Below are 20,518 nucleotides of genomic sequence, written 5' to 3' on the forward strand. Positions count from 1 at the left end.
CTTGCACTTGGCCTTGTTGAACCTCATGAGGTTCACACAGGCCCACCTCTCTAGCCTGTCCAGGTCTCTCTGGATGACATCCCGTCCTTGATCCCACCTGATAAGGCAGACAAGGGCACATTTCAAATTTAAAACTTGATTTTTGGTGTTGCAAACAAAAAAAGGGTCCAATCGGCAGGCCCATCATACCTTTACATATCAAGAGCTAAGTAAGACCAGCTACCGACTAGTAAACCTTCTCCAAAGAGTCTAAAAGCATGTAAAACCAACAAAAAATAAAACCAGATTGTTAACTACCTGAAACAAAATTAAATTCTGATTTTCATTCACTTTTTTTAAATAGTCTTTTTTGTTCATTTAAAAAAAAAACGAGATCAGAACACTTATAATAGAAAAATAAAAATCAGCCCATTTCAAAGTCTGTCTATGTCACACCAGCATTTTTGAAGCACACGACACCGGCACTTCTCACAAAGAAAGCAAGACAGAACAGAGGTATGAAGTGCAATTCAGATTTTCCATTTCAGCCACGAGAACAGAGAGAAAGCAGCTCCTCGAGTTTATTTCTGACAAGTCAATTGGGATTTTTTTTTTTTAAATTCATGCTTAGACGTCAAAAAATGCTGACTTACAATGCCATTACCAGAACACTGCTGAGCGTAACAGAAGGATTTGGGGGTGGAGGGGGGTTGGTTGTTCTCAACGTAAATTGGGAGTTTGTCATTTCCTGCAAAGCACGCGGGCTTTGAGCTCTTCAGCCTCCCTCAGTCCAGAGATCACCGGTGAATCATCAGCCACTTGCTGGTGGTTTGCACATACACATTTGCACAATATATATAGAAGCACAGCCTATGTTCTCTTACAGCTGGTTACTTTGGCTAAAACTTGGTGAAAGCCTTGTACAGCTAAAATTGCTTAAGCCAAAGAATAAATGCAAACTAAGTAATTAAGAAAAAAATATTAAGGCTGATTCTATGCTTAAATACTTTCTCACCATGCCCTGTCACTCATGCCCATCACAGTCCTACCACTTCAGGCTCAAGTCTTCATTATCTCTAACCAGAGTTGGCACTACCCATTGAAACACTCATGCATATATGAACCCAATGACACGTTACTCAAAAATCACTCAGAGCTATTTGCAGACTTCCTAAGTAAAACCACTTCAAAAGGCAGCTGGTCAGCGCAACCCCGAAAAAAAGTACAAACTAAACAAAATATGGAAGCCTGCAGACCATCAGCCAAACCATCATCTCCAGTTTTTGTTGGGTGCTTTGCATATTCATGTCCTGACTCTCAGTGGCGCAGAGCATCCATAACATCAAGAGAAACAAACAAACAAACAAAAAAATCTTAGAAACTCTTATCAAAACCAACAAAAACCTCACACAATATACTCCCCTCCTTCTACAGCATCAACCCAGGCATGCCAGAAATAGCCGGAATGCTTCCAAACCTTTCCATTTGTTTCACTCACTCAAACATTAGCTCCCCCATGTGTAAAATCCAGAATGGCATCACCCTGGTGAGATCAGATGACTAAGTCACTTTGATGATGAGAAGCCTGCTGTGAAGTAGATGTTCCTAAAATGTTTTATGTATATAACTAGTGATACACAACACATTTCAAAGTGGTGCCTATGTGTCCAGAGCTGCAGCAGCAATAGCTTCCAAGCCTTTGCAAGTGCTAAGGAGCTGCTGTTGTCCCACCTACAGCGTTAGGTCCTCACATAACGCGTGTCCATAAATATTGTGCCTTCTCTTCTCGCTCGGGCCCTGGAGCAAGGCTGAGAGTGTGGTTTTGATGAAGAAAGGGAAAGAAGGAACAAAGATGGGGCGGGGAGAGGTGTAAAGGGATGCGTGCGTGTGAACAGAGAGCGACAAGAGGCAAGTAGCATGGCTTGCAGAATCAACGAGAAAGGAAAGAAGAAAATTAATACCCTTGCAGCCCTTTCTGAACATAACAGGTATAACCTTGACAGTTTCTATCCAAGCAGGGCTGACCTTCTTGATGCACGTGGCCTCAGCCCTAGGAGTTCATTGCTGGGGGCTCCCCTGCAAACACAACTGTCTATGAGCAAAAAAACAAGGAAAATAAGATAATAGAGAAATTTTAGAAAGGCTTTTTTGTTAATGCAGTTCTGTAGTTTCCTACATCACAAATCATCACTGAAAAAAAGCATACAGGCCCCCCAAAACAAAGTTGAGATTTCATATGATGAGGAAAGAAACAGCAAAAGCTGGTAAACTTCAGGAAAAAAAAAAAAAAAATCTACTTTACGGTTTTGTAAATGTCACACACGGTAAACACAACAAGTACACAGCACGGGAGCGGAAAGGCTTTTAAGCAAAACAGTTTTCAAACATTTCCCTCGGATATCAGCTACTCTCTAACATTAGCAGGAATTTGCCTGCATGAATCCCTCATGCACTGCTGTCAGATTAGACGTCTTGCAGTGAGGACATGATGAGCGTTTGGCCTTTTCCCGTTCACAGTATTTTTATGATGCTAGTAAGAGTACGACTCACTGCCTTTAAAGCTAGTCACACAGGGACTAAGTGTGAATAAGCTCAGCACATCAAAAGAGACGTGGTTTTATAGTCCTATAAAACACGTCTACAAATGCTGATGAACTACTTGTAGTCTCTCCTAATTCTAGCTGACAGAAGCACATCAGACCTAACAAAACTCTTCAAGAATCTAGGGAAATGGTTAAAATGAAAGACACTACACATATCTGCAGCCAAGTTTCCATTTCTTCTGCCTCATCCCATTAATTAACAGCTCCAAGAAGATGAAGGCTAACAAGCAATACATAGGCTGGAAATTTTGCACGCTTTCTTTAGAACACCCATATTCCTGTTGGCAATGTGAAACACAGGCTTTGCATCAGGTGTGATGGCCACTTCACTACCTTTTTAGCCCTTCTCAGCAAACCTTCAGCTCACGAAAGAAAGGCTTCCAAGTGACATCAGTGGAACAAAGGCTGCAAGAAAAAAAAAAATAAAAATCTGTGCTCTCAAATTGTATAAATTAGAAAGCATTTGACAGTGGCCCGGGATCCAAAAGGCACAGGTTTCATCCCAACTGCCAGATATCAGGGTAGGGAACATGTCATTCCCCTACTCTGTATTCCCAATCTTTTCCTCAGTGCAGACTTTATCTCAACCTAACACCTAGCAGAGCTGACTTCTACTTTCACAACTACGCTAAACAGCTTTTGAAATTATTTACTGCTGGGGCCTCTCTAACAAGGATTTGTGCACCTTTTTCCTCCCTCAGACAACTGCCTAAGTACATGCTTTTAACTCACGTGGATTTAGCTACTTACATATTTAGGTATAGACTCCAAAACCCCTTTAAAACTATAACTTTGTAACCGTGCCCAACTATTAAAAGGAAATGAAGAGCCCTTCCAGTACGGAGCAGCTTAACGCTGTACAGCGCGGACAGAAGAGAAGGAGTTTTTTCCTTGCTCACATACCTGCAAACATTTCAGCAAATGAGCTAATCTTTTTTAAAATCTCCCAGACTGTAAGCTCGGTGACCTCTTCTGCAATAAACTGCACAAGTGACTGTACGCTGCTCAAACAATTCATTTTTATGCAGGGCTTTATCTCTTTGAACTTTAGAGTAAACGTTAGTGTTTATGAAATACATTGGATCAACAGCTCCGGGATAAAAATTATTCTCGAAACAAAAGCCGTTAACGCTGCAGCATCGGCACGAACTTCTGCTGTGTCACCATGCTAGGACAGCACAGTTCAGTTAACAGGGACCATGCCTGGGAAAGACAATAATCCAATGCTCGTGGCCAGCTCAGCTCTGGATGTCTTCCAGGTACCTGTTACCAGAGCAATTCAGTGAGTTTTAAACACACTTCACTTCAGCCAGAATCATCCAGCTAAAGAGAAACCAGATCGATTTTGTGCATTTCTATTTCGTATTCGTTGTTTTTAAAAGGACAGTATGCCACTGCTATCTCATCCTCTGCCCTTCTAGCTGCATAATACAGCTCAACGCTAGGAAATCTCTTTGCGCTTGCTGACTCACTTTTTCACCTTTATCAAGGTGATTTCCACCATCCCGAATTCCAGGTGCACTTTCTTAAGAGCTTAAGAAAGGTACCAAATTACTTTCTGTTTCAAAATGTAAGGAGAAGGCTTGAACTGTTAGATAAATTGGAGCAAATCTATAAAACATTTTATCAGAGAAGGGAGGTGGGACAGTGCATACCTTCTTGCAGGGAATGGGCAACAGGATGAGGGGAAAAGGCCTCAAGTTGTGTCAGGGCAGGTTTAGGTTGGACATTGGGAAAAAATTCTTCCCCAAAAGGGCTGTCAGGCTCTGGAAGGGGCTGCCCAGGGAAGGGGTCGAGTCCCCATCCCTGGGGGTATTTAAAGGCCGGGCAGACGAGGTGCTTAGGGCCAGGGTTTAGTGGTGGGATGGCAGGGTTAGGGGAACGGTTGGACTTGATGATCTTAAAGGGCTTTTCCAACACAAACGATTCTATGATTCTATGACTCTCAGCAAAACCAAAATTTCAAGAAACACCTTCTCGCAAAATAATCTCATCCCTTCCTAGATTCAGAAAGATGATATTCTTCCTGGACCGTAAACTGCCACAGAAATTCTCATGCTCTTAGTAGCAAGTATTTGCAGGAAAAAAAAAAAAAAAACCCCACCAGTTGTGTAACACTCATTGCCCTGGATTCTTTAATGCATGCTCCAAGTTCACTTCAAATAAGAAACGGGGGGGGTGGGGTGGGGTGGTGGTGGTGGTGGTGAAGTGCCAAGTGACCTACTCTAATTATCTAAATTGAGTTTTTAAATATCAGCATCCTGAAGAGCAGGATGCTTTCTCTCTCCCTCCTTCATGCACCCCAGACTGACTGAAACTGTGTTTTTCAAAAGCTGCAGACAAATCATTTTCATGACCATCGTCCTCTCAGCTAAATGAGACACGAGCATTAATGAGACAAACCAGTCAGGAGTCCAAGGGCATCAGTTCCACACATTTAAGTCCATTTAAAAGGAACTAGAAAGACTGTCAGGCACATTATTTTAAGGACAACCACGAAGCCATTACATTTCTGTAAAGAGACTTTCTGAAAAATAATGCTACTTTAGGTTCAAAATATTACCTGGTGAACTTCCCAAATGCAACAGCGATTTCCTATATTGCTCTGACATTTCAACCAGTATTTATGGCATATTAACACTAACACCTCTCATCCAAGAATCTTATTTTACTTTGCAAGTATTAGCTGTGCCACAAACAGTTCATTCAGCCTTAAATGCAAAGGTTCAGCAAAAAGAGATTTGGTTACCTATTCCAGGACACACTTAGTGAACTGAAGAGTCAGGCAGCATCACAACTGCGGAGAGATTCAGAGCTCACGACTGGCCATCATTCCTAAGCTCCTACTCTTAACATCACAAGCCATTTTAGTAAGCATTTTGCACGGCCGTCAGACCTGCGCTGAGCCCAGGGTAAGAGCAAAAACCACCTTGTTTTTGCATGAGCGGGTACCTTGAGGTGCTGCTCCACATAGCGGCTTAGGCTGATGAAAGCTGCAGTTGCCAGGATAAACCCTTCACTTGCCTTCTTCACGGTGCATTCCCTCTCGCTCATTCTGGTGCCAACACTGACACAGTTCAAGGACCTGAGCAAGCAGAAAACGCAGCCAGCAGAAAATACTTGGCCAAATCAACTCCCTCAAATTAGATTACTGTTGGGAAAATGAGCAACATTGCTGGAGCAAGGAAAGCATCCTGGGCTGCGGAAGAGGAAGAACTGGCATCACAGCACAGCTGGCTCAGATCTGCAGACTGACACGGAGTTGAACCCTCTACACCTTTTCCATGAGGATGCAGAGGGGTAAATTGAGTACTAAGACTGCTGAACTCCACTGTCTTTGCCCTGCTCACTTGTGTGCCTAAGAGGACCGGTAATTTTTGCCATTAATTCACTTACAAAAATCACAGAGTGGCTCAGCTTACAGCAGCAGAGCCGTGAAATATATCTCCAAGTGCTCCAGCCGTACTCCCGGAGAAGTATGGCATAGCAAATACAATTTCAGCGCAGCTTTTCAGCGAGATCGCTCACGTTGCTGGCCACCAGACCTAGCTGTGTACTGCAGAACTACTCCATCTCCCTGCTCAAATCCCTCATCCGCGTGTCATTCCTCTTGCTAAGGAAGGAGATGTCACACAGCCTGCGGACGGAGGAGCATCACATGTAAAGAGAGAGGCTTTCTCGACCAACGCTTTCTGATACCTCCAGCTCTGCCGCAGCAGAACAGTAGTGCGTGGGCAGACAGTAGGCTTCAATTTCTCTTGTCCCAGTTTCCTTATGGTGTTTCAACTATGTTTAGGCTGCTAAATCACACCAGTTTTGGAAAACACCCGAAAGCATTAGACAGAAGACCCCAAAAAAGGAAAGTAATAATTGTCAACTGTCTTCTCGGTAGATAGACCACCAGACAGCCTGCATATTTGTGCTGTTGAAGATAGGATATATGTTCCAGAGCATATATGTGATTTTCCCTCTCTTTTGTAGAAGCAAGAAAACAGATACAGAGCACTCTGGGAGAGAAGAAAAGAAAAAAGAGATCCGTCAACTGCAAATACATCTAGAAAAGGAGAGAAGATCCCTTCCCTGGAGGTAAATAGCACCAGCCTAAACTGATACCAGGATTCTGAGTACACATGAGATACCTTTGGTATTTTCTCCAGCAGTTAGGTACTGTGCCAAGACAAAACAGCCGACAGGGTGATCATCCTATCACTAGGAAGGTGACATTTCTGAAGAAGCTGAATGAACACTGCTATTACTCAGCAGGGACAGATGCCTCTCTCATCGTGGTATCAAAAGACAGTGCTAGAAAAAAAAAAAAACCCACCCAAAAAGGTGAATGAACTGTTAAAAGTTCTGTGCTATAGATAACAGCAAGGAAGACCCATCACAGTGAGAATGAGTGACTGCTATGGCAGGTCCAGCAGCTCTCAGTCCCCCAACATTAATACAACAGGGCAGAAAAGCCCTAAACTGGGCTAAGGAGATTTGCCCTAGACTGAAAAAGTAAAACAACGCAGAAAGACTACACTGAGCCCAAAACCTCCTGCCTTTTTCCCAAGCGTGTACACCACTGTGCCTTTCACACAACACAGCCTTCATAATTTGGGATGGGATGATCATAGAATCATAGAATGTTTTGGGTTGGAAGGGACCCCCAGAGGTCACCCAGCCCAACCCCCCTGCAGGGAGCAGGGACACCTTTAACCACATCAGGTTGCTCACAGCCCCGTCCAACCTGGCCTGGAATGGTCCCAGGGATGGGGCCTCCACCCCCTCTCTGGGCAACCTGTTCCAGTGTTTCACCACCCTCATTATAAAGAACTTCTTCCTTATATCTAGTCTAAACCTCCCCTGCTTCAGTTTAAAGCCATCCCCCCTTGTCCTGTCACAGCTGGCCCTACTGAAAAGATTTTCCCCATCTTTCCTATGGGCCCCCTTTAGGTATTGAAAGGCCGCAATCAGGTCTCCCCGCAGCCTCCTCTTCTCCAGGCTGAAATGATGCAGCGTATATATTGAATAATGCCAGAAAAAACTCATCATTCCTTCATTGCATTGTCCTGAAGCAACTGTTCATATCAGTACATCGCTAACTGCCGTCGTAACACAGCTCGCAGTTCTCTCCAGCCGAGTACTTGGTCCTACAGTAATTATGCTCTTCAGAAGGATATTCCACCCACTCCTACACTGAAGAGCTAAATTAGCTCCATGCATGAAATGCCAAGTCAAAATTTAAACAAGTTTCAAATCTCTCCTGTTGGTACGGCAATACAACTACAGGCTAAGCTGGCTCTGCTACAAGTAAATAACTTCAAACTGTGTTTTCCTGAACAAGGCTGCTCTAATATTTTGACAAACTGATTTGGTTTTTGGTTTGTTTCCTAGCACTCTGGTACCCAACTCTAAAAGGTCACTCTGCCTTCCTCCTGACGAGTTCAGTATTATTCTTCCATTCTCAGAGAAGGTCAAAAATATATAATATCTGCGTGTTCAGTATCTCAACATTGCACAACATTGTGCCACCTATCTAATACTACACCACAGTGCTCGGTGCAGTTATTAAGAAGCATTCAGAAATCCAGCTACAAAGACAAGCTGCTGAAAATAACTCACATTTCCCACAAAGGACAATTTCCAGCCCACCATGAGCGCACATTATTACTTCTGTACAGAACTATAAAGAGATAACCTTCCTGTAATGTATTTCACATGCGGAGATGCACAATGTACATGCGCAAAAGCTTATCCATGCGAATTGCAGAGTCATGTGATATTGTTCTAGCATGATGAATAAACTTCATTCATTACGATCTGCGGGAACTGCATCGTTTCCCTGATGCACCCCACCACGAAGCCACTTCCTCCAAATCTGCATCCGCCCCCAACAGCAGGCACAGTTAAATAAACACTTTTAAACCCGAGTTTTCTGCTCCCCCTGCCGCAAACGTAAGATCTCCTCTCAAAAAATTATCCTTATTCAGAAAAACAGAAGTCATTTAGTCATGGGATCAAAGGTTTTCTTACACCGTGCAGTAAAAAAAATTTAATCCACTCCAACGAAACTTAACATACAAAAACCCCACAAGATTTTGAACAAAGAAATGGAAAATTTCCTCCCTTCCATGTCAGTCAATGCTCATCCCCTACCCTAAGCCAGCAAGAGGTTATGGATCTTAAAGTGCTGCTTTTATGCATTGGAAAAGCTCTTTTGGAAGCTGTTCTGACTCCCTCTGACACCCGTGCTGTCAGGCCAATAGCAAAGAAACCTTTACAAGTGGGTGGTTGTATTTTTTGTGGCACACATTTTGTAGAAAGCGTGGTCAAATATTTTCTCCCCAACACAGAAAGCACGTTCACTGTCTCTATGTGCACACCTATACATGCTTCTGCATAGAAGTTTTATCAATGTTGTTTTGGAATAGCCAATATAACTCCCTCCCAATTTCACCACTCGTGAGGAATGAAACCATCACAAAGTCTCACTGATAAGGGGGAATTACCAGCCTTGTCATCTACTTCAGTGAAGATAAAATCGTGGAGGATTCTTACTCCCAAGGCTTTGTCCTCCTGGAGCAAAGCCTGCAGAACTCAAAGCTCTTACAGTTAGGCCTCATGGATGACAGAAAGATGGCTGGAGGTACCCTATGCCAAGCCTGTTCCTCATGTCCTTAAGTTTGATTCTTCCCTTTAACAGGGCCAGACAGCTTCAATTTCATGACATTCTTTTGTTTAGAAAACCCATCGTTAACCTCTGGACATTTCCAATCAATTTTTTGCAAGAACACTATTGAAGGGAGGTGAACATCTGCATCATGGAGAAAACTGATCAAGATTTCTTAAATAAAAATACTAACTCCTCTAGAAAGACAAGTAAGTGGGTAAGGAGAGAGTGGACTGGATCAAAGGCCCATACCTTACATTTACCATGTCCACGTAGTATCTAAATTCACACCACACACACGGTTGGTTATATTTGTGTAAGCAAAAACCCTGTGTGCATCACTGCACAGTCAAACAAGCCTTTACAGCAACAGCTAAATAGACCTGTGCCCTGCAATGAAAAATTGTGTTAGAGTAGGAGGCAGAGAGCATTTTTCATGAACAGGCCAGAGGTGGAATGACCATCATAAATCTTGCCACCTCTTGTAAATAATGCCAGGCTCATTTCTTTGACCTCCTCTATCAAATACTGGGTGAGGTGTACATCTGTGTACTATATATAAAGGCAATTCCAAAATAAATAAATAAAAACCTCTCGTGTGCATGTGTTAGCCTCACAGCCAGAATGAGAGAGCAGACACGTGACAGATGATAGCTCTGCTGCTTGTGAGTCTCAGCAACTAAGGTGATAGGTGTGGTACCAAGCAAGGTACAGCTTTAGAATGCTACAGTTAAGAATAAGAATCAAATCAGAATTCCCTGAAAACATGCCGGTGCAAGTGTGTCAGCTGACTATAACCAAGCCACAATGACAAGAGAAGACAAGTGATTAGAGCTGTGACACTTTGTAAGACAGGCATGACATGGTAACACAGAACAAAAATGTCACTGTTTGAAAGTGTCTGATAAATCACTTGGTAGGCAAAAAGAATCAACCTTTCCGTACACCCTAAGGATGAATCCACAGGAATTTTTTTTGCTGATATTTAAGCTCTCTGGAGTTTAAAAGTCTATTATAAATGTGGCACTAACCAAAAATCAAGACAAATTCCAGCACAGCTGTCTCTCGAGTACGACAAGTATTCTCTGGTATTCTGGTTATAAAAGGTCTTCCAAGATGAAAATGTCCCCACCTGAAGGATTCTTACCTGTAAGACATCTTGGATCTTCACCCACACATCAACCATGTCATAGAGCTTGATATCACCATCATACTGGCTGCAAGGAGAGGTCACCGTTTGCTGAAGGTGTCCAAGGACCACGGAGTGTGCAGCAGCCACAGCGTTGAATTTGTCAAAGAGAAGCTCTAGCAGCTCCAGCAGTAACCTGTAAACCATCAAGACAACCTCCACTCAGTTTCCAGAAGACACCACAGGCACGCTGTCGTGCAGCACGTCAGAGCAGCGGGCCAGAAGTCAGAAGACTGTGACTTCATATACCCTGTTTTGTGACAGATGCTGCATGCAAGCAGGGAGGTCACCAAGCTTCACACCCTCTCTGGGCTTTAGGTGACTAACTTCAGCTGTTAGCCGCTCAGGTTTGGTACTGAAATACTTCTGAGGATCTTCCTTTTCACTCCCTCCTCTATACCAGAGCTGCTCACCTTTAATGTGTTCTACTTGGGGGTATAGGAAGGACAAATGCATCAGTAATTACACACTATCTGCACTTCACAGTACCATGACCTCAGAGAACATTTTACGTTCTGCAGACAGGGAGGGAGCCTACCTGCTTTTTCTCCAGAGGTAAGAGCATAAATTCAATACAAATTGACTTACCCATACAAACAGAATACAAGACACTTATTTTGAATTATGACATGAGCAGCATGGAAGGTTTTAAACAACACAAAAGATCAGAAACCTAAACCATCAAGCCTCATCAAGAGTGTCAGTTATCAAGATTCTATTCCTATATGGAAGGTGCTACAGCTCTAACCTCATCTAAATGTAATATGCTTTACCTGCTTCTGTGGCTTCCTTACTGCCCAATTCTTGTCATTAATGTACCTTTGCGAAGTCCTAAATATTTTGTGATAAGGCAGTGACTCATCACTTTTTTTATTATTTGGGAAAAGAAAAATTCTGATCAAGTTCACTGCCGCTTAATGAGCAATTCAAGTACACATGTAACCCCAACAAAATGTGACGATAACACTTCCCAAATCCATATGTTAGGCACTTTCAAGCTCTGACAGACAGTCTCCATCACATTTAACTGCAGCAGCTTAGGAGTTAGCACATGCTTTCCGTGTCTATCCATCAGAAGTTGCTATCCCCAGAGCAGGACAGAAGATCTGCAGCAGAATCTCAGCTCTACCCACTCCTTACCCAACACACTTCAATCTTCTGTGTCACTAATACGCTGCGTGTTCATGCCTCGGCCACTTCATTTCAGAGGGCTGAATATCTGCAGACATCCGCTTCCACCAGCTGTTTGAGCCAGCAGCTGGATAGTTAACTGGAGTAATTAAGAAGCTGTAGCACGTTTGCGGCTGTCACCACCAGATAGTAAGAGTGCCTTGGCATGACGCTGTGGCTAAACCCGCCCACCTTAGCCTACAGCAATCCTAGACTGAACTTCTCGTCTGCAAAGGACAGAAGGTGGCTATTGTTTAAAAAAAATAAATCATCATCAGCTTACTGTGTTGCATTCACATACTACAGTTTTACATATGTAGATATATATGTACAGCATGAACCAGCCATCTCTTGGGGATCTCGTACGGCCCATTTACCTACCAATGATGTCAACTACACAGCTCAAAAGGTTAAGCAGAAAAGCACCTTGATTCAATAGGAAGAGCCATTGGATAAGTCTGGGAGGGTACAGTGAGGCATAGCAGAGCAGGTCAACCGGCCAGATGTATGTCATATTAAAAATAAAGATGTGTTTAGGAATCACGGTACTCATAAGAAACACAGGGATTAATTAACAACATTAATATTGCCACACTTAAAGCGACTGCAGAACTAAGGCACATATTTAAGCAAAACAAAAGAAATTGGTGTGTATATCAATTTTCTTCATATTTAAGAACAGCAACAATTGCCTAAAGAAAAGTGTTGTTGGTACGAAGACAGAAAACACTGCTTTTTTACAGGTCTTTAGAAATTTAATTAAGATGCTGGCAGGGTATAAACAGAAGTATACAGGACATGACGGTAAAGGCAGCACCAGAAAAGATGGCTATTAGCGATATTAACAGTATTACATTATCAATATGGGAAAGTCCAGTGTGGAAAAAAGAGCCATTCTCCTCCACTTGGGCTTTGTATAAAGCTTCATAACTATACTGTCCCAAGTGAAACTGAGAAGTTGCTACTGTGGAAAGACCTATATGTCTTCCTCCTTCCCCATCTACCGTCAGCCCATCCCCAATGCTATCGGTGAAGGAGAGAGGACAGTATGCAGATAAAGCTGCCTGGAAAACACCCTCCAATGCTGTTAAGCAAAGTGTCCAACCCACTCGAAGACATGGGAGAGGCAACTATTGCTTCAACAGCCCCTAAGGGATATATAGAACTTCTCGTAGCAAGTGACAGAGAGGCTGCTGGGGCAAGCGGCCAGCCAGCCAGAAGCCAGACAAAAATAGGAGGAAAACCAGATACAGAAGAATTTGGATAGATGAGGAATTTCATGTTGGAAGAACTTACATACAGCCTTGGTTAAAATGCCAAAAAAGATAACATTATGGGAGCAAATTAATTATATAGCACTGAGACAATTTATCAGTGCAAGCCCAACTTCTACTAACATTCCATTACAAATGAAAATGTCATTATCTATATACCTCCTTGTTGCCCCAGGACAGTACAATTCTGCAGAACTGAACTAGCTGGATAGTTTGACAAATTCAGTTTTACTGTCCCTAGGTGAGCCTGACCTCATGTTATCAACTTGTTTATGGAGCCATTACTAAAATATTGCACTGAACAGAATTACTTGGTTTTAAATTCCAGTGTCTTCCTGTTCTCATGTTACAGACTGATAGACGTGAAATCTCCCCGATCCACATCTTTGGTGGCACTAACTACCACCCCATTAACATTTTCCATTCTCAAGTAACGTCGTATTTCCACATCTCCCTGTTCTCATATTAGCCAGCACCTTAATTTTATCTTAATTTTCTTTCCTCTAAAAAGTCTTCCAAATCTGTCAGGTCATTTTTGAAACAAGGTGACCCAAAAGAGACGCGGACACAGTCCGTGTCAGACAGCCAACAAGACAAAACAGCAGAAAATAATATGGCCTAGATTTTATGCATATGGGGTTGCAGCGCTGAGTGACCTAAGCAGAACACATACAGAGAATGACAGGAGACTGGCTTAGGCAATTTGTCAAAGCAATCTCATAACCCCTTCACTGAGAAATATGGTAAATATGTTGAGAGACAGTGACACACACCCGGAAGCAACTCCTATTGTCTGGGTAATAACGGAGGATGAATTGATGCGGAGTGACTGCTGACACCTGCATGAGGTCACTAATGACAATCCATGCATTTTAGCAGCAGTAATGTCCTTTCCCTGGTCAAAGTGTTGGTGTGTATATAATTTCTGTGTTTATTTTAAAGCCTCGAGATGAGGTAAAAAGGAGGAAGTGAATTATGAACACGTAGGGAAAAGTGCATTGAATCCAATCGATAGGATTTAGTAGAAAAATTGTCAATAAACCTCCTCTTCCTGGGCTGGATTTTCAACTAAAAGTAAAGCTACAGCAATGTATCCCTACCAAAATCTTGTCCCATAAATCTGGCTCTCAAGTAGACATATGTCCAGATTATTCTTCTTCTAAATTCAACAACCTTCCATAATTCAGAAGAGACCCCCAGGTTCATTAAGGTGCAGCAGTACTCCAAACTAATGTAACACAGCCTCTTCTACCATACCTTGTCCCCCACAACCCAAGATATGTATTTCTAAACAGGCGGGTACTAAGCAAGCTCTAACGAGCCCCTCATTAAGGATAAGTCAATGGCAATTCCTACATTTGAGCCCTTTTTCACAAACTTGTTCCAAACACAGATATCTAAAAATTTTAGAACACTTACCTAAACTTCTAAAAAAGGCCACTTAAGTTAAAGCCAAGGTCAACGGCAACTATGCGAGATTCAAGCATAGTTTTCAAAATTACCTTCCACCAGTGACAGGGAAGTACTAGGAACCTACTACTGCCCTTTACCAGGTTTTACTGTCTTCGTACCATTCACATTTCATGAGGGTAAGGGTACGTTAGTAAAGAGAGTTCATATTCATAGCAAAGCACCTAACAGCCAAAGATGTTTCTGTCTAGTTAGGTCTATTTGAAGTCCTTTATCCTACAGGACTGCATCCCTGGTTGCGTGTTTTAGGAAACCCAAAAATCCGTAGTATTACAGAACTATGCAAGTCTTTTCTTTGTGACCCCACTGGTGAAAAACATCCTTCTGCCATTATATACAAGTTCTGTCCAGGCTAGTGCCATCTTCAGTAAATGAGCCCCTCCAATTTCACACCAGCTCTCTATTCAGCTGGACTGAGTGCTCAAATCAAAGGATAATACACCCATGACACAACGGGCCACACGTTATCAACTCTGTAATCACTGCTCACTCTCACGTACGTGCTAATTAACAAGCCCAAACCAAAACAGTTTGCATAGCATGGAGAAGACTTGCTCCTGGCAGGCTTAAAGGGGCTACAGGATTTCCAAGTAAGAAGAGACCTTGTGAAGCTCTGAAGAGCTGACCCAAGAGCCTGTTGGCTCTATGAAGAGAGCACCCGGAGGGGCATTAAAGACATGATTACTCCTTCGGAGCCAGTTACTCCAGAGTCACAACAACAACGAAATTCTTGATCTTAAAAATTTGGAAGCGATTAATAGGGGGTTTTTTTATACACAAATGTAAAAGGTGGCCACACAAATCAATATGGAAAAGCTAACTAGGCAAGGAAGGAAAAGGAAGTCAAACTGGGGGGGGGGGGGGGAAAAAAAAAAAAAAAAAAAAAGACAAATGCAAGATGAGCACCTGATCTGTTCTGCAACTTTCCTGGCCAGGTTCTAGAAATTACTTATCTTTTGTACAATGAGGGGCCTCTATGTAACTGTAATATGGGTTCCCCAAAGGAATTGCACCAGAAGCCTCCAGGAGCGCATTATCTGCCTTATCCTCAAGTGGAGGGAAACACCATCTTTTCAATATTGAAAAAACAAGAGCCAACCTTTGAGAGCCACCACACAGCAATGAAGAAACGGGTATCGCTGGTTCTGTGCCTACCAAAGGAGCCGCAGAGAACCAGTCCAGCAGAAGGTTCAGTCTATGGCCTCAGACACAGAATCACAGAATCACAGACTGGCAAGGGTTAGAAGGGACCTCCAGAGATCATCCAGTCCAACCCCCCTGCTAAAGCAGGTTCTCCTAGAGCAATCTACACAGGACTTCATCCAGGCAGGGGTTAAATATCTCCAGAGAAGGAGACTCCACAGCCCCCCTGGGCAGCCTGGGCCAGGGCACCGTCACCCTCAAAGTAAAGAAGTTTTTCCTCATATTCAACTGAAACCTCTTATGTTTCAGTTTGTGCCCATTGCACCTGGTCCTGGCGCTGGGCACCACTGCAAAGAGTCTGGCTCCATCCTCGTGACACCCACCCTTAAGATATTTGTACGTGTTGATGAGATCCCCTCTCAGTCTTTTCTTCTTCAGGCTGAACAAGCCCAACTCTCTCAGCCTTTCCTCATAGGGGAGATGCTCCAGTCCCCCCATCATCCTAGTTGCTCTCCTCTGGACTCTTTCTAGGAGTTCCTCATCTTTCTTGAACTGGGGAGCCCAGAACTGGACCCAGTGCTCCAGGTGGGGTCTCCCCAGGGCAGAGCAGAGGGGGAGGAGAGCCTCCCTCGCCCTGCTGGCCACACTCCTCTTAATGCCCCCCAGGATGCCATTGGCTACCCTGCAGGGCCCTCTGTCACCTTATTACCCATTTTATTTGCCAGAAAGTGAGAATTTTTACAGATACCACTTAAAGTACAGTAGCTGAACACAGGCATCGGGCTCAGTGACTAGGAGGCATCCCAGTGTGACTAGTTTTAAGGTGAACTGAAAAGCATTTTACTGGCCGAATCCAGAGGCCAAGCAAATATTGTGACTGACAGCGGAATGAATAGTTAAGCCGTTTTGGGTGCTGCATCACGTTCAAATTTGGGGTCTTACAGAGCTCTCAAAATAAGAGGATCATGTTGTTCAGATTTGTTTTTTTTCTTGCCAGCAGGAAAGTCACTTAGTTTTGATTTAAAACTGTAGCTAATTTAAGGGGCGGTATACCTTTCCATACTATAATTTATTCTTTTCAATATAAATGAATTCACCTGCTTGCTGTAAACTTCACATGTGATTTAGGTTTAGAATCAGTTCTAATTATCTCCATAGCTCTAGAATACGAGCATCTTAAAGGCTCGCAAACTCCCATTTAACACATGCCAAAAAACAAACTTTTTTGTACCTTACCCAAACCTCTGGGCAGGTGAAGTTCATTAAAATATGACCTGATTTATTGATTTCAATGGACAACCAGTAGCCATTCAACCTCTTAAAACTGAGCCACAGCATACGCTATGCTCCATCTTGGCATGAGAAACTAAAATTCTGCCCTCTGACCCACCTCAAAAGCGTCCTGTAATTTCACCAAGTTATCCGTACCATAACTCTGTGAATTCTTCAAAATGTAATTGTTTTCAGAGCAATGATAATGATAGGAAATAAAAAAGAAGTCTTTATCAAGCTGAAGTTTTTCTTGGGAGTGATTTTCCACTGCAAATATAACATATAATGAAGACACACATTTTTGTTTTCATTTTTCTTTCCCACCATTAATTCCCTTTGGACAGTGATCATTACAATGTGCAGTATCACAAATTAATATTTCAGCTAGAAGTGATAGCAGCCCTTATGGAGTCCTATTTTCCAAAGAACAGTTCTAGTGAATCCTGAAGAACAGCAAAACCAGTTCTCGGTTGGCTTCCACACCTTGCTATTAATGTAAATGGGGCTGCAAACCAATTAGAAACTTGGCCATATATTTACTGATATAATTAGTTCCATATATGATTTCAAAGCTTTGCACCTGCATCAGCTAAATTGGACTCTGCTACACTTGAAATAAATAACTGAGCTGAATCTTCTCTTTTCAAGTCGTATTATGTAGGAACTTAAAAATTTCCTTGGCATCAGCACCAGTATAAAGCCATGAGTCAGTGCAACACAAGAAGACAGTATTTGTTTTGGCACCAGGGATTCTTTACCCCATACACACCAGCAATCTGAGACAGCATTACAATTCAATCTGTTGTAAAGCCACTTAAAACGAAAGGCTAGATTAGAAAAAATAAAATAAAAATCAAATGCTTAACTTCATGCACCTCTTGCTAGTTAAAGCTGGCTTCTACTGGGCTTCCACCCTCAAATCTGCATTTTGAACATTGGTTTGCCAAAAGATTCTCTTCTAGGGCCAAGCACAGAAGGAGGCATCTCCCTTTCCCACGTCTTTAGCTGAGAAGCAACAATGCCTCCCCTTTCTGAATACATTTCTTAAATTCCCAAGCCTTTCAGGTGCTCAAGGCACATTGGTCTTTCAATGAGAACAGGCATTTCTAAGAATTTTACCATTTGAGATCTCTGCTACTGCAAAAATATTATTGTTATTCCTTCAAGTTGAATTTAACAGACCTTCAACTTGAACTTAACATATGACACCCCTCTCCAGACTTTTTTTATTTTTTTATTTTTTTTTGCAGCGAGCAAGGTTCAGTGTTTGAAATATCCTCACCTAGGCTGATTTTCCTGGGACAGATTCTCCCCTCTCTGGTATCCATTGTCTGCCACCTGGGTTGTGGACCTCTTAACAATCTGCTTGAGTTCTTGTTCCAAGCGATCCTGGATGGCTTTCACTGTTTCAGGGATTTTTTTCAGCTTGGCCAGCCCTTTGATGAGTATGCCCATGAAGACAGTGCTGTTCTCCTCTGGATCCAGTTCCACATCTTCTTTAATTTCCAGAAGGCTTGTTTCTCGCACTGGAATAGATTTAAAAAGGCATATTCTGAGATTTAAACTATTAAAGCCAAGACTTAGTACCATGCAGAAGGAGCACATTAACTCACACCACTTTGAGCAACCAAGGAATAAACAAGGAAACCAGCAACACTCGGATTTTGGGGGGAGACAGTGGATATTTCTGTTTGCTTGGGGGGGTTCCCATACATAAACACAACAGCCTGCACATTTGATTGATTTAGAAACAGAGATCATGGTGTAAGTTACGTATTAGTTAGGAAACAGAGTAAGCCTGGTGCAATTGAGATAGCACTACAAATGCCCCAAATGCGTTTCAAGGAGCTAAAAGCTCTAAGTTTCTAACCCAGTTGTTTTTCTTTGCTATGTTCTTCACAAAAAAGAAATTTTCATTATGAACACTACCAAGCTTAACAGACTTCTGATGAATTCAGCAAAGTTTACACTGCCAAAGTGAAGGATTGTTTGATATTATCCTGTTCTGCTTTATTACGTCTGTCAAGTGTTGATGAAGTTACTCAAATCCTTTAGCAAGGCTTCCAGGAAGGAAATGCGAGAAGAATTAGAGAGGATATTGTGGATACAGTTGTCCTAAAGTAACAGGGATTGCACAGGGAGAAGTTCTGTTGCTAAGCGACAAGGAAGAGAAAGGCAAGAGGTACTATGCTTGTTTTAAGCACGTTCATTAATCAACATCTCTTAATTTACAGATAACACCCAGCAACAACAAAAGGATGTCTCTGTTAAAGACTGGGTGAAATATTTAATAAATATATTCAAACACTTATGTGAAGCAAGTGTCTTCAAGGCAAACTCAGCTAAAGCATCTTGGAAGGTCTACAGTCACGCGGCTTGTTATCAGCCGGAGTGGCAGTACGTGGACAAACGGCACCGAAGCACACGGCTGAAGCTGTGCCATCCACCATACCATATCCTCGTGTAGAAACGAAAACCTAACGGCTGTTTCATCTTACTGGTACTGAACTCTGATAAGGGCTGTTGGATGACAGATGACTCCCGTGGTTTCTACTGCTCAACAGATTTTTTTTTTATTTTTTTTTTTTACTTAAATCAAAACTTATCCAAGAATTTGAATAAATGTCAAAAGATCCACCAGAAGGATTTAAATGACATGGCAGAAATGAGAACCGGCATGTCACGAGTAGCGTGCAGCCCTGTAGCTGTCTGAAGACACTCTGAACAGAAGAGCATCAGCACCATGAGAGTTAGCACAAGATCAAGAAAACAATGTCCCAAAGATCCCCATAAGGTGCCACTTTATAAACGGCAGCACGACAAACAGATGACACCCATTTCAGTGTCAGCTTACACCAACCTCCACAACAGAGATTGTTTCTCTCCGTTGGTGTAATCCCAAACACGGCACCTCTACCTCAAACCAAGCTCACCCTTCACGCGCTCCTGTGTGTCAGCCCCGAGCCCCAGCAACGCTGCCAGGTAAGGGCGAGGTGAGAATCGATCCTGTGAGGTCATCACACATCACAATGGAGAATGACATCAGGTTTTAGGCAATCAACATCAGGGGGATCAAATAGTGCTTTTTTAATCTCACACACACTTTTTTTCAAATTAAAGTCTATTTAAACTTGTAATTTGGGGAAGTTATGGGGTTAGCTTCGACAAACACCTAGAAACACCCAGAATGCATTGATTTTTTTTAAAAAAAAAAACAAGGATAATATAGGAGATACTTCAAACACACATAAGCAATAATAGCAATTAGGAGGTAACAAGAGGATGCACACATATTTCTGTTCAAAGCTCTCCTCCATCGCACACCTCTCAACCAACAAGGCTGCAAAGCACTTTGCGCGCTGCGTACATGGTCTACCCACGTTGTTAATGCTACTTGTTATTTCAAAAAAAACCACAGCGTGCCAGGCACAAACACAGAAAATTAGCTCTTTGGAACAAGAGCTGTGGAAAAGACAACACTGGAAATGTTAGAGGAAGAAAGGTTTTAACTTACTGTTTAAAAAAACCCACCCAAGTATCTTGTTGCTCTGAGTTTAGTGCAAAGATTTCACAGCCTAAGCAACCTTTCAGAGGACAGGTCCCCGTCATTACGCTGCAGCCCCTTTGTAAGTAGGCTGTAAATTATTCTTAATATAACACAATGAAAACCCAAGAGGGAAGAAATACTGCTGTATCCAAATGCGAGGACAGCATTTAAGGGGACTAAAGGCAGCAATCTTGCTGAGAACTCTGCCAGCAC

At 42.5% G+C, this 20,518-nt stretch overlaps 1 protein-coding gene across 4 annotated transcripts in view; it reads right to left on the reverse strand.

Annotated features, from left to right (window-relative positions):
- The window catches only part of EXOC4 (exocyst complex component 4), a 456,935-nt gene that overhangs the window by 378,471 nt on the left and 57,946 nt on the right, over positions 1–20,518 (reverse strand). For all 4 annotated transcript variants that reach the window (XM_035903884.1, XM_035903885.1, XM_035903887.1 and 1 more), the window contains exons 7-8: positions 18,041–18,284; positions 10,388–10,565 (exon numbers count right to left, since the gene is read on the reverse strand). In XM_035903884.1, the coding sequence (XP_035759777.1) occupies positions 10,388–10,565; positions 18,041–18,284 (422 nt within the window). The remainder of the gene's footprint in view (positions 1–10,387; positions 10,566–18,040; positions 18,285–20,518) is intronic.

This window comes from Egretta garzetta, unplaced genomic scaffold, assembly GCF_000687185.1.
Source record: "Egretta garzetta isolate BGI_Z169 unplaced genomic scaffold, ASM68718v1 scaffold260, whole genome shotgun sequence".
In the NCBI taxonomy this organism is placed as follows: domain Eukaryota; kingdom Metazoa; phylum Chordata; class Aves; order Pelecaniformes; family Ardeidae; genus Egretta; species Egretta garzetta.